The sequence below is a fragment of the Fusarium subglutinans genome, assembly GCF_013396075.1.
Source record: "Fusarium subglutinans strain NRRL 66333 chromosome Unknown NRRL66333_c0000358, whole genome shotgun sequence".
In the NCBI taxonomy this organism is placed as follows: domain Eukaryota; kingdom Fungi; phylum Ascomycota; class Sordariomycetes; order Hypocreales; family Nectriaceae; genus Fusarium; species Fusarium subglutinans.
In genome coordinates, this window is record NW_023502421.1 from 1 (window position 1) to 27,761 (window position 27,761).

Here is a 27,761-nt window from a genome sequence, read left to right on the forward strand (position 1 = left end):
TTTTATTTATAACTATACTAAGGTTAATATAGAATTTCTTAAGATTAGAAATATCTTTAGCTTTAAATCTTACTTATTTATAGTTAAAAGCTTAAACTAACTTTTTCTTTTTAAGCTATAAATTATCTTAAAAAAATCTTTTATACTAGCTATTACTAATAAAGCCTATTAAAGGCATTTATAATACCTTTAGCTTATTTACTGCTTTTTTAATAAGTTACTAATTATAAAGAAAACTTACTCTTTTAAGCTAAATAATATATATAACTATAGCATGCTTCTTAGCCTTATTAAGATTCCTTAGGTAGCTAATACTATTATTACTAAAAGCAGGCTTTTTAAATAGCTTTATTAACTTAAAATAATAACTAATAAAAGTCTTTAAAGCTTTATATCTCTTAGCAGTAATGTAGATTATAAAAGGCTTATATTTAGTATTATAGTAGTAAGATTATAAGATTAAGATTATATATATAGCTATTATAGTAAGGCTAAAATTATAAAGATTACTTATTTTAAAGGTTTAGTAAAGAAAATATTTTTAGGTATATAATTTAACTAAATAATACTTAGAAATATTATTAAAATTTTTAGTTTAAAGTAATAAAAATTATAGAATTATAACTAGGCAGAGTAAAGGCTTATTTTATAATTTTACCCTTATCTTATAATTTTACTACCTACTCTTTAAGTAGGGCTCCCTTTTAGTTAGATCTACAAGTAGTAAGTATGCTAGAGTTTAGGCAGATTGCAGATAGTCTTACGGGTAGGGTTTGCATAATTGTATTTTTTCATAAAGCTGGACTGTGTTTTGGACTGGCTATGGTGGGATTATTTAATAAATCTTGTAGTATATAGGTACTGTTAGGGTCTTATGTTTTTAGTGTATGTACCCATGCTTGGAGCTTTGTGGAATATATGTAATATACCGTCCTGGACATGTCTCTTATAACTCTAGGGTAAGGCACCTAAACTTGAGTCGATGATGCACATGGCTTTTCTGATCTGATAACGGCCAAGTCGAATAGATGATCGTGAAATTCAACATTCGCCACACAGCATAACATCCAACGGTTTCATCTTCACCCCACCGTACAATTACCAGATATAATCCCTCTACCAACGTCTACACCAACCATTTTAAACTTGATCTCCAGCGAAATCACGTGGGCGGCGAAGAGTGCTGTTACATGCCTACCCTGTGCCCAACACGCTAGATCCATCTACTTATTAGCTCATCATTCAACGTTCATGGTGACGGGCTGATAATAACCTGAAAATGAGACGGTTTTCCACGGCGGTAGTCATAACTGATCCACTCGTCAAGTACCAGGCTCATGTCGCTGCTGGTCTTTACGCCCCTGACCCATCTCAGCATAGGCTCGCACGGCACTTACACAAGATATACAACCGAATCAAAGACTACTCCCCCCAGGCAGAGTATCGTCAGCGCCTGAGTCAAGTAGCCCGCCTTACAGAGGCAAAGCCCGAGGAAGAAGCACAAGACGATAGTAAAAATATCCTCGCATTACGGAATCACTCAATATGGCGGAACCCACTGTTCAGGCACCTCCTCTCAACACCCGAAGGAAAAGAGAGTCTCGCTTTGACACGGACACTCACAAACCATGAGTCTGCCATCGAGATAGACTCGCCTCGGGGATTATTCTTATCAGGCGAAGTTGGTACTGGAAAGTCAATGCTCCTTGACTTACTCGCTGACGGCCTACCAACTGAGCGGAAGAGGAGGTGGCACTTCAATACATTTATGCTGTACACCATTTCACAACTCGAGCAGCATCGAAAGACAACTTCCGGAGTTGGTGCATGTGAAACAGACTATTCCATCTTATGGATGGCAAAAAAGCTGGTCGACGAATCCCCAATTCTCTTTCTTGATGAATTTCAATTGCCTGATAAAGCAGCTAGCAAGATTCTCAGCCATCTTTTCATCTCGTTCTTTCAGCTTGGCGGTGTACTTATCGCATCCTCTAATCGTATGCCGGAGGAGCTTCAAAATGCCATTGGAGTTGATTACACGCCCGCACCAACAAGGGGGCTGATTCGCAAGTTCTTTGGCAGTGCAGTTCGGGCCCGAGGGGAGCTATATGGATCTACCAGCGACTTCGCAAACTTCCTTGAAGTTTTAAAGGCTAGATGCGACTTTTGGCAAATGGAAGGAGCTAGAGATTGGAGAAGAAAGGAGGAAACGATCAGTCCGCCAGCTGTGACTGGAGATGCTGTCGAAGGTGAAGCTGGCGGTGAAGCTGGCATGCAAGAACTGCTTACCCATCACAAGTCTGAGTCTGGAACCAAGAAGCCAGTCAACTATTGTCTATCCAAAGACGAACAGGGCCAATGGCGAGAACGAGTCGAGACGGCTGTGGCGTGGACGGGGCCTCAACCAGTGCCATGGGAGCCATCGATCATAGTGGTATATGGTCGACAGGTACACACCCCTCGACACTACAACGGCTACGTATTATGGGATTTTGAAAGCCTCGTGGAAACATTCGGCCCAGCAGATTACATAACAATGGCCTCTACTTACCATACCTTCATTATTGATAATGTTCCCATTCTCACACATGCAAAGAAGAATGAAGCTCGGCGTTTCATCACGCTATTGGATGCCCTATACGAAGCTCGCTGCAAACTGATAATCCGAGCTGAAAACCCACCAGATACTCTCTTCTTCCCAAAGATGAAAACCCCCGCGATTGAGAAGACAAACAGCGCAACTGAGCCAGACAACCTCATATCCGAAACAATTGCCGAAGTCTATCAAGATCAAATGTCTCCATTCCGACCAAATGTTGCTTATTACGACACCAAGTCGAGCACCTCCTCATATGATCCCGACCAGGACTCTGATTTTGGATTACAGAAAAAGGCGGTTGATTTCGCAAACACCAGTGCTTTTACTGGAGAGGATGAGCGTTTCGCGTATAAGCGAGCAATCTCTCGTCTATGGGAACTGTGTAGCGCACAGTGGCATGCCAGGACAGGAGACTGGTGGCAACCGCTACCTGTCGAGGCTCGGCACTGGGAGGGAGGCGAAGTCGCACAGCGCTTTGAACATAAGATCGGCGCTAAGCGGCTGAGCGAGAATGAAGGCATGGGCCAAAGTTTGGAGGTTGATGAGATGGCTGGGTTATCAAAATGGAGGGTCGAGGATCTCAGGAACTCCGACAGGAGAACGTAGAGCAACACCACCTAGCTGAATAATAGAGAAGCAAGCATATAGTGCACATAGTTCCTTGAAAACAAACAGACATAACTCATTCCATGGAAAATCAGTTGCCAATACAAGAGCAATATCTAAGTAGGTAGTCTATGACCGGATATACCGTTATGCCAGACTCCAAAACGCCATGCACCTGTATCTTGCTTGGTCTACTCATACACTACCTAATCCAATCCGAGTTCAGCTTAGAGGTTTGTCACGCCTGGGGTCCAGCCCTCCCCTATCCTCTTCATGTCATCAGCAAACTTGCGACTTGTAATCTTCTTGCCGCCTCTCCCGCCTAGGGGAGCATGCTCATCCGGGTCATAAAATGGGTTCTGTAACAACTTGACATATGCATGCTGCATGGCGCGAAACACGGGCTTAAGCTCAGCGTCGCGTAGGCCTGCAGCAGCGCCCCGACTTGCAGCTACCGGGGCGTTGCCATCGACACGCCGACCGCGCATGTCGACAAGACAAACCATTCGGACGCCCGTGTTGGTCTCGAAGCCGTAGGCAGCAAGGCGGTCATCGACAGCGTGGAGAAGCCCAAAGTCTCCCGAGAGGCCAACCCCTGAGACTGCGTTGGTCTTTGCGCGCAGATCAAAGACATCGATGGTGGAAGAGAGTAGGAGGGAGAACTGGAGAGGTGTGCGAATCGGAGCGAACGTATTTGTTACTGGATCGAGCGAGGGGAAGATCGAGATATGGAGGGGGTTGTTCTGTGTGTAGCCATGGCGGCGTCAGCGGATATTCAGTGAGAACTATAGCAATTTGGTGTTTTATACTCACATTTCGGCCGATAACGCCTAGGCAGGCGATTGAAGGTATTGCGGTGGACATGGTTATTACAGCTTGTTGGCGAAGATGAAGGTTGAAAGAGGAAGCTCGGCTTAGTGGGAGCCTCCATGCTCGCTTGGTGCCTGCGGACAGCCTTAACTTGTAATCCCCACCAGTCTCTAAAGTCAACATAGTGAACAGTCTGCGAGGGAAATGAACATTCAGATTGTAGTCAATGTGAGATTCATTTCTGATCTCGATACTGGAAATGTCTATTATAGTTATAGTCACAAGCTGGAAGCATGATGAGGCGGCTGGAGGCTGGAATGTCTCTCTTTAGTTCAATTGTCTGAAACCGGCCATCAACTTAAGAAACCATTATCCGTACGGATATATGTCTATTATTCATGGTATAGGCACTTAAGCTGAATACGGCTTTCAGCCACGTATATAGCACTGCCCTGGCATCCGTATGTTCATGCTGTCAAAACAATTCAACAATCGTGAAAATTCATAACCGCTTGCTTGATGCAGCATATCCCACCCTATTAACATACACCCCAAATTCATAATAGGTAGTGAATAGTTCCCAATAAAGAACTGTGTGACGACTCACTCGAGGCTTGATCAGCCGTCTCTTGTATACCTGGCGCAACCAAGCTCGTGCTTTTACTCTGAATACTCATCGTCTTCCATGAGATTCGCCGTATCTTCAAGCCCTCTTAGGACCTCCTCAACCTCAGATGGATCCGTGATAGCCCATACGCCCCCTCCCTTCACAAGGTCCTTGCCGCGCATGCCAACCTCTTTTCCGACAAGATTGCGGCCGACTTTTCCAGGTCCGACGCCCACCCATCGTCGTATGCGCGCCTCTTGATCTAGGTATTTGATGCTATCCCACCAACGAACCGTATCCAGACAACCGCGGGCCAACAAATCCTTGAGTTCTTTCTTACAGCAGACTGGCCGCGCAGATACGTTGCTCACGATGGGTAGTTTGCCTGGGAATGTCACGACGTCCTCCTTTTCGCGACCCTCTACCCTGCTGGGTTCTTCTAGAAGCTGGCGCATTACAGTGACGGCTGGTTGCATGATGGGACTGTGAAAGGGACTGTCGGCTTTGAGACGGACGGCGCGCGGATCGTAGCCAAGGAATTGACGGACGTGGGCGATAAGCGTCTTTATACGCTCAATATTTCCACTCAGTACAATCTGATTCTTGCTGTTTATGTTGGCTATCAAAACTTGTTCAATCGGTGGCAGGTCGGCCTGGTCTTCAGCTGAGATGCCGACAAACTCTCGAATGGCCTGAATCAGGCTGTCCATGTGTTCCGGGTGGGATATAACTGCCACCATGCCATACTCGCCACCATACTTTTCAATTGCATGTTTCGTGGCGTCCGACATTGCCTCTGCCCGTTTACGAACGAGGTGTAAACTGTCCTGGAAGGAGATATAACCACCCGCGACGACAGCAGCAAACTCACCAAGTGAGTGCCCTAGTGTCACATCGAAGTGGTCGGTGACTCTGAAGTTGAATTCGCGTTCTAGGATACGTAGGATGAAGATGGACGTAGCCATGATGGCCGGTTGCGCATTGGGTGTCTCAGTAAGAAGCTTTGATGGCCCATTCTGAATGATGTCGGAGAGCTTGTAACCCATGTATTCGTCGATCTCGTCTCGTAATTGCGATGCCGTCGAAGGGAAAGCCTCGAGCCATGGATTCAGCATGCCAACCCGCTGAACACCCTGGCCAGGGAAGAATAGGGCTGTTCTGGTGCCGCCGCGATGTGTAGAACGCCATCTTTGTTGTGACACTTGATGCTTTGGTTGTTGTTGCTGCTGCAAAGCCTGTAATGACGGTCGACTTGAGCGTTGTGGGAAAACAGGAGAGCGAATATGAGTAGCTATTGTGTAAGTGCGACAGCACCGCATCGTGGACATCGCGAGCTTGTCCATTGCCGTCTGAGCGGCGGGGCAGAAGATAGAGGTCAGGATGGACAAAGTGAAGATCTCATGCTGAGGTCAAATGCGTAGGCAAGTGGCACACAAAAGCGCTACGGGAGGAGAAAGAGCATCCCTACTTGCAATCGGCGAAATAAGAAATCAGTCCCAGGTCCCAGACCAAACCCACGAGACTGATCACCCTTTGGGGGCCCCAGGCTTTGGGCCCTCCTACCTAGTCTTCTCGGTCTAGGTCTGGGGTTCGGGAGTTTGCGTGACGTCGGGGTAATGTTAGTGGGACGGGGTACGTACTGATTCCTCGGAATTGGGGGAGTTCTTGAATTGTCATGACAATCATCGGGACGGGTTTCCCCTTCGTCCATCCAATCACATCGCGATCGCATTATCCGTTGCGTGATGCTTGGGGTTCCGGGACTGCCCCCACACTTAGAGCCGATGCCCCGACCTCATGCGGCTTCGGAGCTCCGTCGCTACTTGGGAGCCTCTCCGAGGTGATACTTCCTAAATTTCCCTTTCACTCCCGCGGCAACGAGCCGTTACATACAGATATACGCATGTTCACCCTTATGCAACAGGTACGTTCTTTTTGCTTTTGTCATAACTTCTACCTCTTCTCCTATTGGCCCGCAAGTACAAGACACACCTGGCTCAGCACCGCATCTTAAGTCTATGTATGCGGTATGTTCATGTTTGTGTTCCCCCGTCTCGTCTCCTTCATTAACATCGTATCTCCACACCTCCCTTGCTGATTGTCAAGTATTTGACACCCTTGTATGGCTTGACACTATCTCCCAGACCCTTACTCTTGCGTGTGTCGAGTTGAATACTCTCGACCTTCAGACCACTTGCCAACCATCCTTTGACCGAGAAGCTTACTGAGGCCGATGTTGGCATCAGGATTTTGTTCTGTGCGATCTTCTTGGCGTCCTTGTCATCGCCTGTGCTCTCCGGGTTCTGTGCCGCCTTGGCAACAGGAACGCTCTGATATGGCCCGTCAAATGTGTAGTCTGTTCCAAATCCAAATCCGTTAGGATCGAATCCCCCATCACCCTCCTCTGCCAGTGGTCCCACCACAGTGCCTCTGAGTCCAAAGTAGCTTGTTCCGACTGACAGCTCCTTTGCGGGAATGTACCATTCCAAGACCTTCTCTCCCGGATTAAAGCTGGCATCCCCCTTGCTAGGCCGGATCTCAGATAGGTTCCTGACATCTGCTGGGAGTGGGATGGTCACAGTGAGGTCATCCATCAAAGGTGCTCCTGGCGATCCAGGATGAGGTCCGCCTAATCGACCTCCACTGCCGCCTCTTCCCAGTCCTGATGGTGCCGGCGAAGGTGCTGCAGGAATCTTGTTGACCTGTAATCGGACTTCGAAATCAGACCCTGTTGCACCTAGTCCTGTTTTTACTTCCATATTAATCGGTAACTTGAGGTTGTTGGAGCTAAGACTTCCACTCTTCCCACTTGAAAAGGGCAGTAAATCAACTTCATATCCAGCCAAGATAAATCTTCCATCAGGTGGAATGAAGCTGAGTTCGCCTGGTCTCTCTTTCCATCGGTTGAGCCGCACGCACGGGTGGAACACTGGTAGTTCCATAATGCCCCCGAGGTTGTGTTTTCCTGATGGGCTAGTGATATTAAGCGTAATATCAGGAATACCTGATACCTTTGAAGTGAATGCGATCGTTCCATTGGCAAAGGCAGCAAGAGGTCTTCCTGACGGAGCAAGTGTTACTGACAAAGTTTCGACGATGTCGGCATACATCTCATTGGACGTGTGCCGTACGTTGGCTCGCCTCCACGGTAAAGCGGTTGAGTTCGAGGGCAGAATGGATGGTGTGCTTGAATTCGAAAAATTGGCGCCCAGAGGAGCTTTTCTGGCCAGAGGTTAGCTCAAAGACCGGTTTTCCAAAGGGCTCAACGGTTCACTGACCCTGGAAGATTAATACTTCCCAGTAGTTTTCCAACCCAGCCTTCCTGCTCTACCACTTCACGTAGGGCATTCGGTTCTGTTGTGCTTATCGTACCTGCGTCACACATCTCTGTTAAGAGCTGTGCAACTATGTCGTAATTATTCTCGATCTTGACGGCCAGAAGTGGCGCGCCAAGAAAATCCTCGAATGCATCTATTATACGGTGTAGGAACTCAAAGACTAGCAACGGTTCGATTTCGGTCGACGATGTAGCAAGGAATAAGAGGTTCGCGTGCGTCAGACTGAAGGCGAGCGTCGGGGGGCTCGTATTGGGGAGGTAAATCAGGTTCGGTCGCGGTAGAGTGTGTTCTAGGTAGAGGGGCAGGAGATGAGTTGCTGACAACGGCCTCCCTGCGTAGGTATGCGATAGAATAGGGTTTCTGCGGCAAAACGTTAGATAAGTAGGGTGAATTGTCGTTCAAACACTTCTATGAGACGTGCCGGTATTCATCGTAAATGTGAAGTGCCTCAATAACTCCGTTCATGGTGATGACCTCCCTCGAAGTCAGTGCGTTAGGCAAGGTAGGTATAGTAGGTAGCTTTCGCTTTGCGCCAACGACAGTCCAAGCAATGACGAAACTCACACCAAAGTTTAAGACCCTAGACAAGGATGACTCAGCAAACTGCCCGAAGTTCATCTGCCCAATCAAAGTTTGCTATCACGCGGCCTCAACCTTGTGTAGTGATTAATTCAAGCACCAGTTCGTACGAAAACGCCCAAAATGTCTGACAAAATACCGACAGTTCAGGCTCTTGAGAAGCCAGAGAAGCTTGAAAATATCCTGCGACAGGACAGAGGAGATGATTGTTTGCCTTGCAAAGTCGTTGGTCAGTTCTTAGAATTTGGCTGTTGCGATTCTTGCAACTCAGAATAACCTAATATGATGATAGGAAGCAGCGCATTCTTTGGCCTTGGAGCTTACAGCTACTTTTCCGGAATGTCACAGCTTGATAAGCAAAAAGAGCTGATCCTACGGAGCAAATCGCCATTCGGTATGAGAAGTCGCAAGTTTGGAATCACATCTATTTCGCTTGCTCTGGTGTGGATGGGACTTTGGCGAGCTTTCAAGTAATCAACGATATACAATACGAATCATGCAGCGAAATCATCTCAATTCTACCAGTACTACGCATCCCCTTGTACAATAGCTCCCGGTGCGGCTCACTGCAGCCAGCTCTAGCTCCCCAGCTATTTTCTGTCAGAACATCATGTATTAATACTATATTAAGCAAGAGGTCGGGTGCTTGTTTTGTCGCCTAGCCTGCCTGCGATACTGAACGCGTACTACGCATATGCCAATCTTCCCAAATCAGTAATCAAAAAATAAAAATCCCAAGTAGCCGAACAAAACCCCAGTATCAGTTTCCCAAATTACAGTTGTGTTATTGATGGGTTGACGTTATGTCACTGGAGCTCCGTATAAGCTGCTGTGCTGTGTCGTAAAACACTAAAATCTCAACATGAAAGCCCCACATCCGTCCGATCTTTAACCAAACTCATTCATCAACTTCCAAAGCGACGACAGAGACCGAAAGGCTTACCACCCAGAAACTACATAATACATTGTTGCATCCGAATATCACACATTGAAAGACCTCTTCAAAGCCTGTATACGGTCATCTGACCACAACAGCCAGCTCATACCTTGCTTTGCCATCTCACCATGCCTATCACAATCCTCAGCCCTCAGCCTCCCACGCCTCGGAGGCCACAGGCTGTTGCAGCTGCAAACTCCGACTCTGATTCCGACTCAGAAGGCGGCGCTGGTGTTGTGGTTGACGACATTCTCACTCCAGGCGCTGAGATAACTTCAAATGCCCAATGGATGCGGTAAGCTTTCAGCGCGTCAAACCTCACAATTATCTACGTCACTAACTTTTCTTCTCTAGTGGACATGGGACTTACGTCCCGTCTGGATCATCGTCTATCAAATCTTCTCTTGCTGGTACCCTCACAAAGACAAACAAGCTGCTCTCTGTGCGGCCTCTCCGAGCCCGTTACACCCCCGAAATTGGTGACTTGGTTGTTGGTCGGATCGTTGAAGTTCAGGCCAAACGGTGGCGTGTCGATGTAGCCGCGTCTCAGCTTGCCATTCTACAAATCTCAGCCATCAACTTACCTGGTGGTATTCTGCGCAAGCGTACCGAGACCGATGAGCTTCAAATTCGCAGTTTCTTCGCCGAAGGAGATCTTGTTGTCGCAGAAGTCCAGCAGCTGCACCAAGACGGCGCCGCAAGTCTCCACACCCGCAGTTTGAAGTATGGTAAGCTTCGCAACGGTGTCTTCGTCGCTGTCACTGGCACCGGCGGTGGCGGTGGTGTCGTTCGATCCAAGAGACAGGTCTGGACAATGGATGTAGCCAACGCCGGCGGCAAGGTCGATGTCCTTCTTGGTGTGAATGGATACATTTGGATCAGCAAACACATAGAAAGCGACCCGGCCGCTGAGGCAGCGGGCATCAATCGTATGGAGGAGAATGTTAGCAGCAAGGTCTACTCAAGTCAGAATGATCCCATGGAAGTGTCGACCGTGCGCGAGATTGCGCGAATCCGCAGCGTCATCCTGGCTCTTGTTGAGAACGGGCTCAAGGTGGATGAAGATACAGTGACCAGAGGATACAGTGAGGCAGTGGATATGGTCCGTGATACTACTGATGACGACCTGTATCTGGGAGGCAACAAGGGACAGCACCTGGCAGCCGTTTTGACTGGCCGTTAATGCTTATATATAGTACCTATTCAAAAATTCTCTGGCCTTTTGGCAATCTAATACAAGATACCACAACCAACCTCTACCTAGTTTTACTAGACATGGAGTCCAAGTGTCGCGCAATATCAAGTTTTTATTTTATTCAGTTCGAATCATCAACACCTTCATCAGGTGCATTAGGATGTACTTCAGAGAGTATAGATGTCGCTATGATGCTTAACAGAAACCAAGGTAGAACTATTGATCATTTTACATGTAACCGTACATACGAGGGTATCCTCCACTCCAATTACCACCGTGACTGCTTTCCTTTTCTCAGCAAACAGTGTTAGACCACCGAATCTCATCTCAGGGAGCCCTCTTGTTTTAGCAAGGTCTCCTCGTGTTATATGACTGGCCAATGAGAGGGAGGAATTAACTATATGATTATCGTGTGAGCAATTGGCTCAGAACACCTTTCTTTGCTTCCAGTATGGCGGCTGCAACCACAAGGACGGCCCACCTGAGAAGAGCGCCTTTGGACTTCTTTGATCCGAGACCGAGGACCAGCGCAAGGAAGTATGTAATTCCCTTGGTTTTGTTACCGTTGCGATCAAAGTTAGGCTTTGCATCGGAAACAGCCTTCATTCGATTCATAACGGGCCACTGGTATGGCATGTATCGAACGCGAAAGAGGAAGTCAGCCCAGTAAGGGACTTCGGCGATGGTACGCTGATGGCTAAAGGTTCTGATAGAGTAGATGCCATGATAGTTGCCCATTCCAGACTGGCCAACACCTCCCAGGGGAGACTGTGGGATCTGAGAGTGGAAGAAGGCATCGTTACATGTGGCGCCGCCAGAGGTAACATTATCCAGAACTGTAACGCGTTAGGTATACTGTCAAAAATATTGGTGAGGTCAACGTACTCTTATTGTTCTCGGCCTTGCTTCCAAAAGCGCTAAGAGAGAGAGGTGTCGGGTCAACTGTATTGGCAATGTCGATGGCCTGGTCGAGGGAATCGACTGCCATCATTGCGAAAATGGGGCCAAACGCCTCTTGGGTCATCATACTGTCGTTGATGTCGTCAACAAGCACCGCCGTTGGCTCCATGAAGAGGGCAGATTCGTCCATAGAGCCACCGAGGACGATCTTGCCGTTGGTGCCATCAAGCATCTTCCTGAGGCGGTTGAAGTGGCCAGCATTGACGATGCGGCAAAGGTCAGGGCTGTTTTTGGCGCCTTGGGGGAAGAAGGTGCGCATCTGGTTGTTGAGCTCCCCCAGGAATTGAGAAAGAACACTTCGCTCGACGAGGATGTAGTTGTGAGACATGCAAACCTGGCCTGCATTGAGAGACTTCTGCCACAGCAGTCGTCTGGCGGCCAATTTGAGGTTGGCGTGCTTGGTAACAAAGGCCGGGTTCAGACCACCGAGCTCGAGAAGCACAGGAGTCAAGGTCTCGGCAGCCTTCTGGGCGATAATCTTGCCGACTGCCTTGCCACCAGTGAAGCAAATCTTGTCGAACTTCTGCTCGAGCAGAAGTTGAGTCTCGGGCAAAGCACCATTGACATATGTGAAACATTCGGGGTCCAGGGACTCGTCAAAGATCTTCTTGAGCACCATGGCGCAGTTGGGAGATGATTCAGAGGCCTTGAGAACAACACAGTTACCGCAAGCGATCGCGCCAATGACAACAGGGAGGTTGAGCTGGAAAGGGAAGTTGAAGGATCCAATGTTGAGCACAACACCGAGTGGCTCGAAGCGAGTGCGGTGCTTCATGGCACGGAACTGCAAAGGAACATTGGGGACAGGCTCGTCGCGTAGCCATTTTTCCATGTTGTTGACCATGTCGATACATTCTTGCTTGCACCAATCAATCTCGGCCAGAACGGCCTCGTACTTGCACTTGCGAAGATCTTTGATGAGAGCATCCTGCATCAGTTCAGTGTTGTCGACGATGGCCCAGTACAACTTGCGAATCTGTTTCATGCGAAACTCCATGTCTTTGGTGCGGCCCGATCTGAAGGTCTTCCTCACGAGATCGACCTTGGCGGCGATCTCATCGAGAGGCGTGTGCTCCAAAGGAGCAATGGTATAGGATGAATTTTTATCAGCCATGTTGATGAGCGAGTGAGTGAGTGATGTTGAAATGTGGTTGGTTGGAGGGATAGATTAAGTGCTGACGCCACTACTGCCTGTGCTTTGGTCAATGTCGCGCGTTGGGGACGATGTATGAGATCCCGAGATGTGGCTTGCTTGTATGATGCGTAAAAGACAATTCTTTGTCTGAGAAAGTAATGGGGACGTTTTCAGTTGAAGAAAAATTTGCAAGTTTTTGTGTTGATGAGTTTGAGAATGCGTTGATACAGGCCCTCTCCTAATTAATCAGGTTACCTTGCCTAGGTAAGTACCTTAGTAGGTAGAAGTCGAGATTGGGCGGATTCGTCAGCTCTAGGAGGAGTATTCCACCAATATTTCTGCGCAGTCTCACAATGTAGCAGTCATAGACCTTAAACACGACCGAACCAGTTGCTGATGTCAAAGACTATCTAACTGGGTAGACACGACGTGATAAAGAATATAAAGGAGCCAGGACAATCAATTCCAGGGGATGCAAGTGAGGGGCTCGTTGTATCGAACCCCGGATCGCCTCCCTCGGCAGCCCATCCACATCCACGTGCTGAATCATGCCGAGGCACAGTTGCGTCAAGAGCTTGAGGTTGTAGTATGGGATGGGATGAACTGGCTGGTACAATGGATGACAATGACGATCATTTGCATTGCCTTACCAGTCGGTGCCCGCGCGCAATTGGGTCCTCTCCTGGACACTCTAAAGAGCCACCAGCCCTGCTTCAGGTACGCCCGCCTGTTTAACTAGTGCTAGCCCGACGGCCGATTCTCTCATGAGTTCAGTCAGTAGGTAGTTCTTTCAATAGCATTTTGGACCAGTCCTTTATTCCTGACTTACAATAAATACAGTAGACATTAATATTATCATTAGTTTCTTCGATTAGGTATGCACGGCTCGAATTAAGTTGATACTTGACGTTACTGCTGCTGTGTTACTCCGTACTCCAAACCTTTAGTGTAACACATTGCCACCTACTTACGGATATAACCTATAACTAACGCACATCTCGCATAGTAGGTCTGAAATTGGCATAGGGTACTTTTTGGGCTTTGCCCATCAATTACGGTACACCAGCATTTTCAAACTGTCATGATCTTCATCCTTTTGTTGCTCTGTTGTCAGAAGCAGCCCGATCCGGGCCCACCTTTTAAGGTGGTGATAACCTCACTTTGAGCTTCTCGTGACAACTTCCCTTATGATCCTGCTCCCGTCAACAGGTCTTATTCTACCCCCTTCCTTTCCAAGACCCTCGCCGCCAGCTCCTCTACTACATCCTTGACCCCATCTCCCCAAAGTGCTGACACAACCCCAAACTTAGCCCCTAGCAACACCGACAGTTCCCTCCCCTCTCCTAACCCCCGCTCCCATACGCTCCCCGCGGCCTCCGCGCCATCGGCCTTGCCAGCAACCACGGCCGTGGGTGGCGCCGCTTCTCCCAAGTGCGGAGCCAGCACTTGGAGCCGTATGCGCCGAAGCTCTTCCAGGCTCTCGATGGAGGCGCCGTCGTATAGCAGAATTAGAGCATCCGCTTCCGTTGCTATGCGGCGGGACTCGGGAGCAGATTGAATAAATGTTGATGGGATGCGCTCAAGGTTGATGATGGTCGGGATGCCAGAGATGTTTGCCAGACGCCGGTCCCCGGATGTTTCGGTAATGGGATCGTACAAGTCTGTGAAGACATCTTGACAATACTGGTATCGTGCTCAGCAAGTGCTCTCTCATTATCGTAAGAACGGACATCAACGCTGCCGTGTCTGTACGTCTTTTTGCACTAAGTCAACTCACTCTCCGTATGAAGCTCTTCTTCCCAGAGGCCGGAGCTCCAAGAATAATAATATTGACCAGGTGTTCCGTCTGCATCGTGTAGTAGGTCACCTTTTGTCCTAGGTTGTTTTTTCTTGAGGAAAGCGAGTAATGAACGACGCTTTTTTCAATAACAAAAATACGAGGTTGTTTACTTAGATGGAAGTCCATCATATGTTTCCTCATAATTGCTTGGCAGTCATGATGCTCTTAGTCAGCAGCCTGAACTTGCGTGATGAAATGACATGAGTCTATTGCTTCAATAAGGTTGGCTGCCAGGCATTTCGATCACGAACATCCTCCTAAACTGGGTGTTCACTCCACATTCGCTCCATGTGCACTCTGAGAAGTTGACTCAAAATCGCCTGCCACGGCTTAATATCCGTGCGCCTTTTGTTAATATCCGCTTATATATACACTTGCAGTTGTACATGCTCCGCCTATTTCAGCGTACGTATAATACATATCATCCCACGTTAAACATCTGAGGGTTTATCTATTTATTTCTCATCTCCTTGCACGGCTACCGCCAGCACTCTTACTGGGTGTTGCAGGCACAAGCTCCGCGATCTTGGCCTTCTTCTGGTCCTCGGTGACCCTCTTGGTCAGGTACTCCTCGATAGCCTGTGTCCCATCGATCAGCCGACCGCTCTCGGCGATTTTGGCGTCTTCTATCGCTAAGCGCTGGCGGTGGGCATCAAGCTGTTCACGGCGCTCAGGAGACATGCGCCACTCCTTAGGGAATTGCGGCTTGGGCTGAATCTTATGATGTCGGGTATCCAGAGGGATATCCTCAAATGTGTCCTTGGGGTCTTTGGCCGCAGCAATGAGGTCGTCAACTAGATTGGAGAGGTAGCGCTTGTTCTGTGCTTGGTGCTCAAAGCTATCACTGCTCATTTTGATGATTTCTGTCTCAGGGTTGTAGCGAGGGCCAGCTAGCTTTTTAAGCTTCTCGGTTTGAACTGGTGTGAGCTTCAGGTCATCGGGGGCGAACTGCACCACTACCTTTTTCTCCGCAGGGTGGAATTCGCCCATATAAGAAGTGTACCGCCATCGCAGAACCTGGTTATCGCTAGGAGGGACGAAGGGCTTGGCATACTCTGTTATAGTATCAGTATAGACGTGTTTTGTCAATTTCAGTCGCACTCACTTGAAAGAAGAGGCAACTCCCATACTGCCAGTCGTGCGTACTGTCGCATGTCTCGAATTTCGTCAAGCTTGCCATGAGCCATAGATGTTATGTCGTCCTCGTCGAATTCCTCGAGTTCTTCGGTATTGGTTTCGGGGTCCTCCTCGTCGAACCAGAATGACTGTTTATTGGGCCTTTCACCCTTGTCGTCTCTTGTGATATCCTCCAACACTGACCTATCCTCCGACGCCCAGCCAGGGTGCCATTCCAGCTCGTTTTTCAAGTAGTGGTCAATGGAATTATAACCATTCTCTTTGGCCAGCTGATCCAATTGCTTCAGCCCCTCCGGTGTAGAAGCCTCAGCCAACGCAGCCTCCAGCTTCTTCAGCTCTATAGGACCGAAATCTTCCTCTTCAGCGTCGTCCTGGCGTTGTTCCTCCTCGCGTGCCCATCGTATCGTCGAGGTGGTAAATGCCCGTTGAGCATGCGGCTTTGGGCGGATAAGCTGCTGAGGCCGGGGGATTTGTTGTATTCGAGGGGCCCGACGGCAGGCCATGGCGCATAGCCTTGTGGCTATTGATACTGAAGCCATTGCAATTCGTCCAAGAAGGCAATGCCAGGGTCGAATTGTCGTCCGTCTCAAAAGGTGGGTTGGCGGGCTTTCAAAAATTTGGCTGCACCACCAAGCTTAACTGGAGTTGACCAGGTTCCGATAATTAACCGCCATTGCTACCTCTTACACGAACCGACCGACCGACCTACCTACCCTATTGCAGAAGCGTGGTATAGTTTCAAGACTTAGAACCAACAACTTATCTGACTTTCTTTCTCCTCTACCGATTTTCTTCCGGATATGGAGGGGCCTCATATTGGCCGCGTGTGTCTCGTCACGGTCGGTGCAACCACGGGGTTTGGAAAACTTGTTGAATCGGTACTTCAGCCAAGTTTCTGGCAATACATGCATTCACAGAGTTTCACTCAACTGCGCGTGCAATGCGGCCCTGACCTTGCTTGGGCGAGCAAACAACTTGCCGATCGCAAAGATAAAATTCCATCGGGTCTATCTATCGACCTGTTTGCTTCCAAAAAAAATCTCATGAAGGAGGAAATGTCTCTATGCAAGGAGGCTGATGGCAAAAGACAACTTGGCCTCGTGATATCCCACGCTGGTAAGTCGAACGTATATCTCATGACTTGAACTTACATATCCCAGGTACTGGGACAATTCTTGATGCGTGGAAGATGGGGTTGCCTCTAATCGTGGTACCAAACGTACAGCTTTTGAACGATCACCAGACTGAGATGGCCAAACATCTCTCCAAGGAGGGGTATGCAATCATGAGCTCTGGAAGGTATGTAAACCGAGACCTTCAACCGAGCCTTCTTCTCATACTGGATAGTGCCGAGGATCTTGAAGATGCTATCCATAAGGTGGGACTTCTCTGGGAGGAGAACAAGACTCGTTGGCCTCCACACGTTATCCCCTCCCAACAGCCCAAGAGGCTTCGCTTGTGGGATCTCGCCCCTGAAGAGGTCGCCAAAGAACAGAACGCCACGATGGTGCATGATTAGGGCTTTAACATCCTCAAGCGCACGGTGGGCCTCTGATCGGACAACGGATCACTTGACAAAGAGAGGAGATGTATATACGTTTCGATTTGGAAGGGAGGCATGTGTTTGGTGTTTAGGCGTATCTATTCTCGCACAGCTTGTCAAAAGGTGCATCTATCTAATGTAAACTCTGTTTCCCGTGCCGCCCGGGTGGGAAAACACTCGCCGGGTGTAGAATATATCTTGTTCAAGGCAAATTCTGAACCTTCCAGATCTTTACGTTGGCATCCCCTCCAGCACTAGCAACTCTGCCACCCTCGACCCAGGCAACCCCATTGACGCCGTCTTTGTGAGCGTTAGCAGCCTTGATTCGCTTACCCTGGTTCCTCTTTTCAAGACACCAGATAAAGACGTTTGTATCGAGGCTACCACTGGCAGCGTAGGCGCCTGTGTCGTCCCAGGCAATAGCTGTTACTCGGGCAGTGTGAGCAGACCAGCGGTCTGCGACCAGTTCCCAGCTCCCAGCGCTGTAAACATAGATCTTTCCGACACTGTTTCCAGCGGCTAGATGCGAGCCATCCTTGGAAAAAGCAAGCACAGAGATAGTTCCAGTTGGGTTACTCAGCGACTTGACTTCTTCGAGCTTACCATTTGAACTGGCGTTGTAAATGCGGACACAGTTTTCGTTGGCTCCGATGGCAACGAACGATCCGGATGCCGCAATAGCACCAGGGGTAAAGTCAAAAGACTGCTCGCTGACCAGCTTCTCGCCAGAGTACACGGAGACACCAGAGTAAGTCGCGACATAGACAAGTCCGTTCGCCGCACTTACACCTTTAGGCTGTGCTTGTAGCTTGATGGAAGTGCCCAAGAAGGTCTTGGCCGACTCGTCAACAATCCTGAGAGTATCATCCCAACCAGCACTGAGTACTTTGCCATCAGCAGTGGCAAACTGAGCAACCTGGTTTGTATGTGCTTGGCCATCGGCAACTGTAGCAGTCCCTGAATTAACGTCCCAGTGACATACCCGGCCGTCAAAGCTGCCAGACCAGAGGTCAGCACCCTTTCCGTCAGACCCAGCTGACAATGCAGTTATGCTCTTTCCGTGACCATATACAACGCGGACAGGTTCCGGCTTGCCCTCAGTCAAGTACGCGAGGTTGCCTGCAAGGCTGAGGCTGATGATGAGGCCGTCGCTGCGGCCAGGAACAAACACAACACCAACTTGCTGGTCAACCACGCTGACATCATCTCCAAACTTCCAGGTTTGGATGACGCTGCCTGAGTCGACATCCCAAAGCTTTACAGTTTGATCAGCACTAGCGGTGACGAACTTCTTGCCATCTGGAGACCATGATACGGCAAAGATACTTCCCGAGTGCTCACCCTGCCCAATCTCTTTGGTGGGCTCACCCGTCTTCCCATCGTAGAGCTGTATCCTCTTGTCGGCACCAACTGTAACCAAAGAGCTTCCATCGGGAGAATAAGCAGCGCCCAGAACAAAACCGGTATGTTGAGCGCTCTTGTTGTTGAACTTGTATGGGGCTCCATGATAGAAGACCATGTTGCCATCGTCGCCAACCGTAGCTGCACGGAAAGGGCGTTGAGGTTTCATTGCGACGGCATTGACGGACTTGGAGTGACCGATGATCTCACCAACTGAGTTGCCGCTATCAGCTGTAATGCAGCGACCGAATTGCTCGCGACCATCGCCAACAGCAATAACACGTTGCGACTCGCCGTCCCAGGCAATATCGTTCAGACGACCAGAGATGATTCCGTATTCGCCCCTGGTACTCTCGATAGACTCTGGCTCCCACACCTTGAGCATTCCGCTTGAGTCACCACTGGCGACCTTGAAGCCATTAGGAGCAAATCGAGCAACGGTTGTAGGGGCGGTGTGGCCGGTGTATTCCTTTGCGTCCGAAGGGTTGTCGATGGAGCGAACAAATATGGATTTTCCGCACTACATGGGTCAGAGACATCATCTACAGAATGTAGTCTTCTGGCAGAGGGAAGATCATACAGGATAAGCTATCCGTTGACCCTTGGAGTCGGCCGAGATCTGAGTTGGCTGACCACGGTTTGTGACTGGGACTGCCGCAAGGATGCGGTCGAGAGTGATGGATGGAGAAGCCATGACGGAGGCAGCAGCGGTTATGAGGTATAATTGTGCTCCTGGAAGATAGAGAGAACAAAGTATGCGAGACAGATGAGAAGATGCACCCGTATAAAACCTTGAATTCTGTTGCGAAGTTATTGTAAACGTGGGGGAAACGTTTCTTGTTTGGAGGGGCACTTCTACGCACGTCAACAAGCTAGTGTGGGGCACCTTGCCTAGGTAGGTGTTCAGAATGAATGAACAGTCTAACGTTGGGTTAGTAGTGAATAGTTACTACTCCGTAAAAAGTCGATTTCATTATTGCGATATCAAACTTTGAATATTACATTTTGACGTATGGCCACTGCTTCAGCAGGCGATCCTTTTCCTTGCCATAAACCTCCGTGTCACTGGTCTTCATGACATACAGTCAACCAAAAAATGGATATTTATCAAGCTGCTAACTCAACTATATGAGATCGGCTACTTTCACGCTGCTTGACGTCTGCCTACTCCAGGCAATAATGAGAAGCCACACACAAATAGGGCCATGACGACAGAAGCGGTCTCTCCTCTGTCCCAAACCTCTAGGCATCAAGTATCAATATCATGTCTATTCAGATGATTTGGTTTTGCAGCAACAGCCGATGGCCCGGGCATTAAATGGTGTAAAAAGGGCCATCACCTCGTCAGTGCAAGCTAGAATATGGAAGCTCAAGGTTGCATTACTCCAGTGTCCTAGCCAGAAAGAGCATATACTTTATTTGGATACGATTGCTGGCTACTTTATGTTTATGCTTGTGTGATCCATCACGTTCTTAATGTAAGTGGCACATTCTGGGCCCCCATCTTATTCCCCGATATGATACAGGGTACTCGTGCAGGTTGTACTAAAGAAATACGAGACGATCGAGGCATTCATATGCACGACACCTGTCATCGAAGGCTGGGTCTGTTTATATCGTGGCATCACCACTAAGTTTTAGTCTGCATTGCTCGATTTGAGTACTGCTCTATACCAAACAATTAGCCATCTGACATAAAACTCAAGGAATCTGAGCTGTAATAAGTTCACCAAACAACACGTCAAGATACACACGGTTGTGTCTGACTGGGCAACTGAACTCACACCATGAGAAAAGGACATACGATGTTGCACTTGTGCAGACAAAAATAACTACCCAATCCATAGATTCCAACCACTCATGAACTGCATAACACATCATAACGCCGCACAACATCGCACTGGTTCAGCCTCCTTGCCCCCTGAAAGCACGCTAGTCGTCTCCCCCATCTCCATGCAGGGACATCTCCCGGAGCAAAAGCTAGGGATAGCAGCAGCTTCAAAGTCTCCCGTTGGAGGAAAACAGACCGAACAATAACTACAGGCACAAGGATCCAACGCTGGCTAGCAACCCTGCCGAAATCGTAGAAATCAATGGATTTGGACTGAATCGTGCGAATCCTGTTGACCGCCACGATTTCAAAGACATTCATCATATGTGACTGAGCATCGGTTGGAATATGTCGGTGAAATGAGCTTCAGTAATAACAAATATACAAGGTACCTTGTTCGGCAAAAACAGAGCTTGTCCAAGCTTAAGCCACTAATAATACAAAAAGACACCAAACGCCAACATGCATTCAGCCTTTTGTCCCCCTCAACACTCTATCTCCAACCCAAATCCTTGAACAAAACCTGAGCAGCCCCTGTCAGCTACGGGAGCCCATGCCATGTATAGTCAGTTCATACCTGTTATGGGGGCGCATTGGTCTCGCCTGGGGGTGGGACGGCAGAGCATCCTTACCCATGCCCATACGGCACGATGCTAAACAAGACCCTGTTGCTAATATCCCCCGTACTCGCCGGTGTGATTAAAAACGCCTCGGACTCCTCAGTTTATGTATATATCTGCTCTTGATCTCCCTGTGCCAGGACCCGTCTTTTCTCCTTAACCTACTCTGCATTCTCCAATTCTTCCTACTCCATCCTCAAACGTCGACCTCACGTAATTGTCATCATGAAGTTCCTTTGGTCCCTCGCTCTCTTTGCTGCTGCGGCTTCCGCCCAGTCCTCGACTGACTCTGGCGCTGCTCCCTCTGCCTCTAGCGAGTGCGAGGCTGAGTACATTGTCAAGAGATGTCTCGAGACCGAGAACGCAAAGGTTCAGGACTGCAAGTCTAACGATTGGGACTGTCTCTGTGCTGCATATGAGGCTGTTGCTACGTAAGTGAAGCATGCCTATACCTCTTGAGCTGAACTTGGCATCTAACATCTACCTCCAGATGCTTCAACAACTGCCCAGACGACTCTCGTGCCAGCTCCGCCCAGAGCCAGGTCCAGGTCAACTGCCAGCAGGCCTCTCTCTATGGCACTGCAACCAAGGCCACCAAGACCAGCTCTTCTACAGCGACAGCTGACGCATCAGATGCTACCGCCACTGGTTCCGATGCCCCTGACGCGACCAGCTCTGCTACTGAGTCTGCTGCCAGCGCCGAGAACACCAACAATGCTGCCGACAAGGCACGCAACACCGCTGGTGTTCTTCTCGCCGTCGCCGGTGTAGTCGCCGCTATTCTGTAATAACATATTGGACATGGTTTATGAGTAACATGGAGGAGTTTGATTTGGTCTGAGCTTACGGCCGAAAAGCGTGCCATCGATGAACTATCTAAGTAATAACCTAATTCATTAATATATACTCGGCTAGGCAAATCATCTTAGCCAGTTGATCTGAGTTTCATGTACGGATAACCTACTAAGTATGTGCTTTGTTGAACATCATTCTAAGATCTACACTACAGTACGCTTTGCCTCTAACCTTAATTGGAGATAACATTCATTGCTTAATCCGATTGGGCGGGCCATCATGTATTCGCAGGGATATCCTCAGCATCTCATACCTTATATAGAAAAGTAATCAGGGGTAAAGATGACTGTTTCTGGGCTGAACGACCAATTTGCGAGTCTTGGTAGGCCTCGGAAAAGAGTTGCGACGTAGGCTTTTGGTCCATTTCATCGTGCTTTCACACTGAGCAATCACGTTGCAAACAGGCGAAACTGCTTGGAACTAAAATCTTGATATAGCTATTTCGATCGTACATGTCCCTTCTTGTCTTGGGATAATCGCTCAACATACTAACAACGAAAACAAAACAGAGGTGCAACAACCAAACTGCATTCCAATAATAAGTCCCGTTCCGTAGCGCCTCAGTGAATATACGTAATTCTCTAATTCAAACAAGATCGCATGTTTCCCGTACTGTAATCCCACAAGCGCCCCCAATAGCCTCAATTTTCGTTTATGACAAACTGAAACCAAGCAGTTGTCGTTTCTCAATCGTGACCTGGTCCCAGTGGTTGTTCGTAAGATATTGACTAAAAAAATATATGGGTGAAAATTGGTGGTTCAAGAAGAAAGGCGAATCCAATGGTTTGTGACTGTACGGCGTTGGCAATGATGAATGGGAAGATCGGCACACAACGTGTAGATGCTATGTTTCAATAGTTCAGAGTTTACGCGACCTTCGTTCCCTGGCGTTACTCTTGACCGGCGTCATCAGAGTAACATGTTTGGGGTCTTCCTTACGAAGTCTTACGGCGCCTGATGCGCCACTGGATCCCCGACGCAGTGAGCGCGAATCCTGGTCGTCATCCAACGTGATTTCTTCCACATCCGACACTGACTCGGTTTCGAGATGATCACTTGTGCCAGAAACAGAGGAGCCATCATCCGTATCATCGTACTCTCCATCATCACTAACAAGGGAAGGCGCATTGTTGCTGACCATGGTACTGGGGCTCATGTCAACATCTTCCATGTCCAAATCTTCATCTGAAAGCACGGGATTCGCATTACGCGATCCGCAGTTTGCAGACGTCTTGAAAGCGATTGGGGGTGCACGGCCTTTGCTACTGGCTGAATGGACTGACGCGGCCATAACAGTTGGAGAATGAGTAGCCTTTGCGGGGACGCGCATAACGACTGGTTTCCGCACAGTAGACGGATCACCCAGTTCTATCTCGTCCAGTGATGTCTCAGCAGGTTCCGACTCTTCACCGGAAGTCATCTCGTCAAGTGCGATCTTTGTCTTTGCATCTGCAACCAGTTCACGCAGGTTGCCGTCGAACTTCCGACTTTGCAGGAGATGTGAGAGAAAGGGCACATCCGAAGCTCCTGCGACAGAGCCAGTCATTTGCACTTCACGCCCACGGGGTTTGCCATGAAGCGAAGGGATATGAGTGACGCCAGGCAGCTTGCCTTGGTGATAAAGCCTAAGCGAATCGGCGATTCTTGATCTGAGCGCAATGTATGCCTGCTGTTCGGTTATATCAGGTTGGGCAAATGGATGCACAGAAGTGGAAGTCAGAGTTGGCGCGGTTGGTGCAGGCGCCTTCTCCTCTCCAACAACCCCCCCTTCTAAAACTTCGATTGGATGACCGCTCTGCACGGCTGCTTCCTCGTGGCTCTTGAAGTCCCTCTTATGAGCAATACGGCAGTGGTTGATAAATCCCTGAGTACTTGAAAAGTTCTCCCGGTTGCAATCAAGACATACCAACTTTACCGTCTTCCCATCGGCGCGCTTCAAGATACATGGGCCAGCCTTGTCTTTTGGTTGAGGATAGCCGCTTGACAAAGACTGTAACTTCTGGCTCCCAGCTCCACGGCCTGAACGGGCCTTGAGCAAAGTTCCAGATTCGGTAAAGCTATTTCTTGTCGTCCGCCCTTCAGCAAACGAAGCTCTCGCGCGTGAGGCTTCTGGAGTAAAATGCCACTCGGGCTGTATGCCATCAAATGAAGGATCAGGAATAAGCCACTTGGCATAGTGTCTGGCATATGGACCATCGACGACACCAAATGGGGGTGCCCACCTTGGCACAGCTTCCCCCGGACGCGTCTGAATAGCAAGTCCCTTTCCGGCACTGATATTCAGCATCTGTTCAGGAGTTGGGCAATTCACGGGGTATGGGATGAGATGACAACGTCTGAGCTGCTCCAGAGCAACCTGGCATTTCGCGAGTTCCTGGTTAATGAGCCGAAGTTCGTCATGCTTTAGCAAAATTTCAAGACCAAACTGATGGCGAATCTCATCCCGGGCATCGTCCAAACTAGAGGCCGTAGGACTTTCTTGTAGGTTCGGGCCGGATGCTGAGAAACCGTCGCCTATTACATCTAGGTCTATCTTGGCGCGCTTCATAGACACGTTCATATCGGAAGTTTCATCAGCGCCATACACGCTTGGCCGTCTCCGTTTGGGAGGCTGCGCCTCGGGCGACCCTAATATCTTCCTTTTTGGCAACAGAGGTGACTGAAATGGCTTCAGTATGTCTGTGATTGGTGGTGTTGCCGGCAGCGTCTTGTCACTTCCCCTTGATTCAGATGTCCAGAACCGAAACATGAGGATACCTCGACAAGAAGTCAAGGAGAAGACCAAAAAGTCACGACGGAAGGGCCGTAGCGAGCTTTTGTATGGATGCTACAGGCAGCAGCTGTGTGTGGATTTGGAGACAGGTGAAAATTATGGAGCGGGTGCCAGATTTGTGAGGTATGTGGCGCAGTTAAGGCTGACGTAATTGGAAAGTAGGCTTGCGGATCGGACAATAGGAGTCGGGCGCAAAGGGGTTCGATGATGTGGCCCTCAGAACAGGCCAGAACCAAAGAGGAGTTTGGGTCAACCAGCGACAGTAACGACAAGTACTCAGAGCGACAATGTGCCGGAAGAGAGGTAAAAAAACAAGTGATCGAGCGCTAGCGAAAGCCTCGACTCTGTGGCCTCTGAGAGACAGCAAACAAAGAAGTGTTTTCTTTGAGAGGGAGAGTGTGTTGTGAATGAAGAGGGAGGGAGACGAGACGAGATGAGATGGGAGAGCGTGTAAGAGGGAAGATTAGGTGGGTTGTGGTAGTGAAGCAGCGGGAGCGAAGAGAAAGGTGGGAAAACGGGGGTGCAAGCGCAAAAGAAGGTGCGAAGAGGAGGAAAATCGATAAAACATGGGAGGGAAGGTGCGTCGAGGGGGAAGTGAAAGTACAGAAGTACGAGTGGAATTGAAGCCTTCTGTTGCTGGAGTCTGACACGACTCGAGGGAAATGGGGATAAAGTCAAACTGGAAGAAGGAGAAAGTGGGTGGTGCAGTCACTGCAGTGCGTGATGGGAGCACCTCAACACCTCAGAGCTCAGTCCTTCACAGCCAGTACCCGAGAGTGACGCTTGGGTCTCGGTCTCTTGTTTTGGTGCTGCTTGTGTTGGGTTTCCTCCCTGATTGAATGAGCGATCGGCCGGAGACTTGATTTGATTGAACGGCCGACTGAGTGCCCACAAAAAGCAGACCTGAGGCGAAGCCGTCGAGCAGGCTAAAACAAGCCTAGGACTCAAGGGAGAAGTGTTGGCAGGTTGTTGGTGGGTACCCAGGGGGCGAAATTGGGGTTTTCTGTGTCTCCTTGGGAAGTGGACCATCAGCCAGCTGCCAGCCAAGCATGGAAGGAGCCAGGGGATTGTGATTGCGGTACGACGCCCAGAAACTCAGGACCACCATCCACTAATAGGTAGATTCGATGCAAGCTGGAGCCCTGTCAGCATAATGGAAACATCGAATCTTGAACTCTGACTTGATTAGTTACCAAGTACCTTGCTATCCCTACCAAGACTGGCAGACAGGATGTCATAAAGCAATCAAAGAAACATATGGGTTTGTGTTGGTCAAGTCTGTTATTTGTTCCTTCAGATGAGTTTCGCCGTCTGTCTCCTGCTATGATCCCAGTCACTTGCCGGCTTGTTAGCAGTGATAACAAACGAGTGCCCAATTAACCCAGGACTTTGGACAGGAAGAGATCCGCCAGATCCAGTCGATAACCTAGTCCGAGCTAGTGCAGACTGTTGCACATGTAGAGACACCTGCTTCAACGTATGCAGTTTCAAATACTCATGCGCTCCTCAAGTAGTAACTCCTAATCGTGATTCGACCAACAGCCCGGAAGAGCCTGGCGCTGCCTGGGAATGTCCTTTACGACACCTTTTCAGGTACAGAACCCCACTGTAGATACTTCTAACCAGAGAATTTGGCTGCAACCCTAACAACTCGATGTTCCATATAGTAAAGCATGTTCCAAACCCAAATCCATCTTATCTCGCGCTTGGCAGCTACACTAGCTGCTAGGCATGTTACCTGAAGACCACTTCGCTTGAATAGGTAGATTTGACAGGACTGTCTTGCTCATTCGTTCTCTAGGGGCCTTGGAGTCTTTCTTCGCGTGCCTGTCTCAACCGTCTCTTATTCCCATCACATGCTACTGGTTTTGAATCTGGACAATTAGTCCTACATTTGACTTCGGGACAAGTCTTGGACGTCTGACAATGCAACCATCAATGAGACACATTTGGTTAGAACAGAACAGGATGGTGTGTAGGTTGTGGGGCTATCTTTCTATAAGTTGCTGCAGCCACTTCCAACCAGCTCGCTTAGGTATTTTCCACTTAGCTTGCAAGCCAAGCTGTAATCGTTTAGACTGTGCTACATAGTGTCCTGTGGTTGTACCTTAACATGAGTGCCTTTCTCTTGTAAGCCTCACTCTGGTTGGCCATTGCCTAATTGTGTACAAATCTGGTGCAAGCTCTTTGATATCTTCAGTCGAGAGCATCAATAACACTGCAATCCTTGTATTCTGTATCCGGTCACTATCGTCCGGTGAGTACTGTGTGAGAACTTCGTCTATGCCATGCAAAGACTGCAGATTAAAGCTAGGTGATGGGGTATTCTGAAGCGTGATGAGGTGATTCTCTCGAGTTCCTGGGGAGCTACTCCATACCCTCAGCCCCACTAGCGACTCTGGTCCAAATCGTCATCCATGACATCTTCAGAAGGGAGTGCTGCCGTAAAGTGCTCACTCATCTGTTCACTTCTGTTCCAAGGTGTTGGAGGAATTCTGAGATGAATAAATTGGTGAGATATTTAGTAATTATATATTTGCCGATTGAATGAATTTAGTAATGTTGACAGTATCTCGCTTGAGGTGCCTAAGAGTTAGTCTCAGATAAGCCGAATTCAAGACCTCAACACAAAGATGAATAGCCTTAGTTAGCTGTCTCATTGCATGCAGCCACGTGCTTTCAAGGTTTCCATTGGTTGCAAAGGGACAGCCTACTATTATTATGTACTGAGTTCAGGAAATCACCTTGTAAAAGAAAAGTACCTCTAGACAGAGAAATGGGTATCTCATCCAATATCTTACCAATGGCTGGAACCCTCTGAAGGTGCTAAAGCAGACTTCCTACCCAGATACCTTAGGCAGTGCATTCTGGCAAATTGTCCTACGAAAGGTTCTTGGAAATTATTATGTGTTAAGCAAGCTACAAAGTGCCAAGCGTTTGATCCAATGAATAATATCACTGTAACGTCGGATACGGGGAAACCGGCCACCCCCAG

At 48.7% G+C, this 27,761-nt stretch overlaps 12 protein-coding genes across 12 annotated transcripts; 5 read left to right on the forward strand and 7 right to left on the reverse strand.

Moving 5' to 3' along the window:
- Positions 1-1,279: 1,279 nt before the first annotated feature.
- Positions 1,280-3,205, forward strand: FSUBG_13550 (ATPase family; the record flags this gene model as incomplete). The annotated part of the gene is made up of 1 exon (XM_036678454.1): positions 1,280-3,205. The coding sequence occupies one exon, from the start codon at positions 1,280-1,282 to the stop codon at positions 3,203-3,205; it is 1,926 nt and encodes a 641-aa protein (XP_036530973.1).
- Positions 3,206-3,432: 227 nt separating this feature from the next.
- Positions 3,433-4,069, reverse strand: FSUBG_13551 (uncharacterized protein; the record flags this gene model as incomplete). The annotated part of the gene is made up of 2 exons (XM_036678455.1): positions 3,433-3,867; positions 4,019-4,069. The coding sequence occupies 2 exons, from the start codon at positions 4,067-4,069 to the stop codon at positions 3,433-3,435; spliced, it is 486 nt and encodes a 161-aa protein (XP_036530974.1).
- Positions 4,070-4,675: 606 nt separating this feature from the next.
- Positions 4,676-5,965, reverse strand: FSUBG_13552 (uncharacterized protein; the record flags this gene model as incomplete). The annotated part of the gene is made up of 1 exon (XM_036678456.1): positions 4,676-5,965. The coding sequence occupies one exon, from the start codon at positions 5,963-5,965 to the stop codon at positions 4,676-4,678; it is 1,290 nt and encodes a 429-aa protein (XP_036530975.1).
- A 723-nt stretch (positions 5,966-6,688) lies between these two features.
- On the reverse strand, positions 6,689-8,425 carry FSUBG_13553 (APM1-AP-1 complex subunit mu1 subunit; the record flags this gene model as incomplete). The annotated part of the gene is made up of 4 exons (XM_036678457.1): positions 6,689-7,844; positions 7,901-8,019; positions 8,129-8,320; positions 8,378-8,425. 4 exons carry the CDS (start codon positions 8,423-8,425, stop codon positions 6,689-6,691), a joined length of 1,515 nt encoding a protein of 504 aa, XP_036530976.1.
- Positions 8,426-8,662: 237 nt separating this feature from the next.
- Positions 8,663-9,013, forward strand: FSUBG_13554 (uncharacterized protein; the record flags this gene model as incomplete). Its single annotated transcript, XM_036678458.1, has 2 exons — positions 8,663-8,768; positions 8,832-9,013. 2 exons carry the CDS (start codon positions 8,663-8,665, stop codon positions 9,011-9,013), a joined length of 288 nt encoding a protein of 95 aa, XP_036530977.1.
- Positions 9,014-9,604: 591 nt separating this feature from the next.
- On the forward strand, positions 9,605-10,659 carry FSUBG_13555 (exosome complex component RRP4; the record flags this gene model as incomplete). Its single annotated transcript, XM_036678459.1, has 2 exons — positions 9,605-9,771; positions 9,831-10,659. 2 exons carry the CDS (start codon positions 9,605-9,607, stop codon positions 10,657-10,659), a joined length of 996 nt encoding a protein of 331 aa, XP_036530978.1.
- Positions 10,660-11,076: 417 nt separating this feature from the next.
- Positions 11,077-12,745, reverse strand: FSUBG_13556 (aldehyde dehydrogenase; the record flags this gene model as incomplete). Its single annotated transcript, XM_036678460.1, has 2 exons — positions 11,077-11,507; positions 11,557-12,745. The coding sequence occupies 2 exons, from the start codon at positions 12,743-12,745 to the stop codon at positions 11,077-11,079; spliced, it is 1,620 nt and encodes a 539-aa protein (XP_036530979.1).
- A 1,233-nt stretch (positions 12,746-13,978) lies between these two features.
- FSUBG_13557 (37S ribosomal S24 mitochondrial) lies at positions 13,979-16,246 on the reverse strand (the record flags this gene model as incomplete). Its single annotated transcript, XM_036678461.1, has 4 exons — positions 13,979-14,439; positions 14,544-14,612; positions 15,104-15,661; positions 15,712-16,246. The coding sequence occupies 4 exons, from the start codon at positions 16,244-16,246 to the stop codon at positions 13,979-13,981; spliced, it is 1,623 nt and encodes a 540-aa protein (XP_036530980.1).
- A 402-nt stretch (positions 16,247-16,648) lies between these two features.
- FSUBG_13558 (beta-1 4-n-acetylglucosaminyltransferase) lies at positions 16,649-17,262 on the forward strand (the record flags this gene model as incomplete). Its single annotated transcript, XM_036678462.1, has 3 exons — positions 16,649-16,859; positions 16,904-17,042; positions 17,091-17,262. 3 exons carry the CDS (start codon positions 16,649-16,651, stop codon positions 17,260-17,262), a joined length of 522 nt encoding a protein of 173 aa, XP_036530981.1.
- A 226-nt stretch (positions 17,263-17,488) lies between these two features.
- FSUBG_13559 (stress p66) lies at positions 17,489-19,381 on the reverse strand (the record flags this gene model as incomplete). Its single annotated transcript, XM_036678463.1, has 2 exons — positions 17,489-19,207; positions 19,268-19,381. 2 exons carry the CDS (start codon positions 19,379-19,381, stop codon positions 17,489-17,491), a joined length of 1,833 nt encoding a protein of 610 aa, XP_036530982.1.
- A 1,982-nt stretch (positions 19,382-21,363) lies between these two features.
- On the forward strand, positions 21,364-21,926 carry FSUBG_13560 (CFEM domain protein; the record flags this gene model as incomplete). The annotated part of the gene is made up of 2 exons (XM_036678465.1): positions 21,364-21,569; positions 21,629-21,926. 2 exons carry the CDS (start codon positions 21,364-21,366, stop codon positions 21,924-21,926), a joined length of 504 nt encoding a protein of 167 aa, XP_036530983.1.
- A 926-nt stretch (positions 21,927-22,852) lies between these two features.
- On the reverse strand, positions 22,853-24,553 carry FSUBG_13561 (ADA HAT complex component 1; the record flags this gene model as incomplete). Its single annotated transcript, XM_036678466.1, has 1 exon — positions 22,853-24,553. One exon carries the CDS (start codon positions 24,551-24,553, stop codon positions 22,853-22,855), a length of 1,701 nt encoding a protein of 566 aa, XP_036530984.1.
- Positions 24,554-27,761: the final 3,208 nt, after the last annotated feature.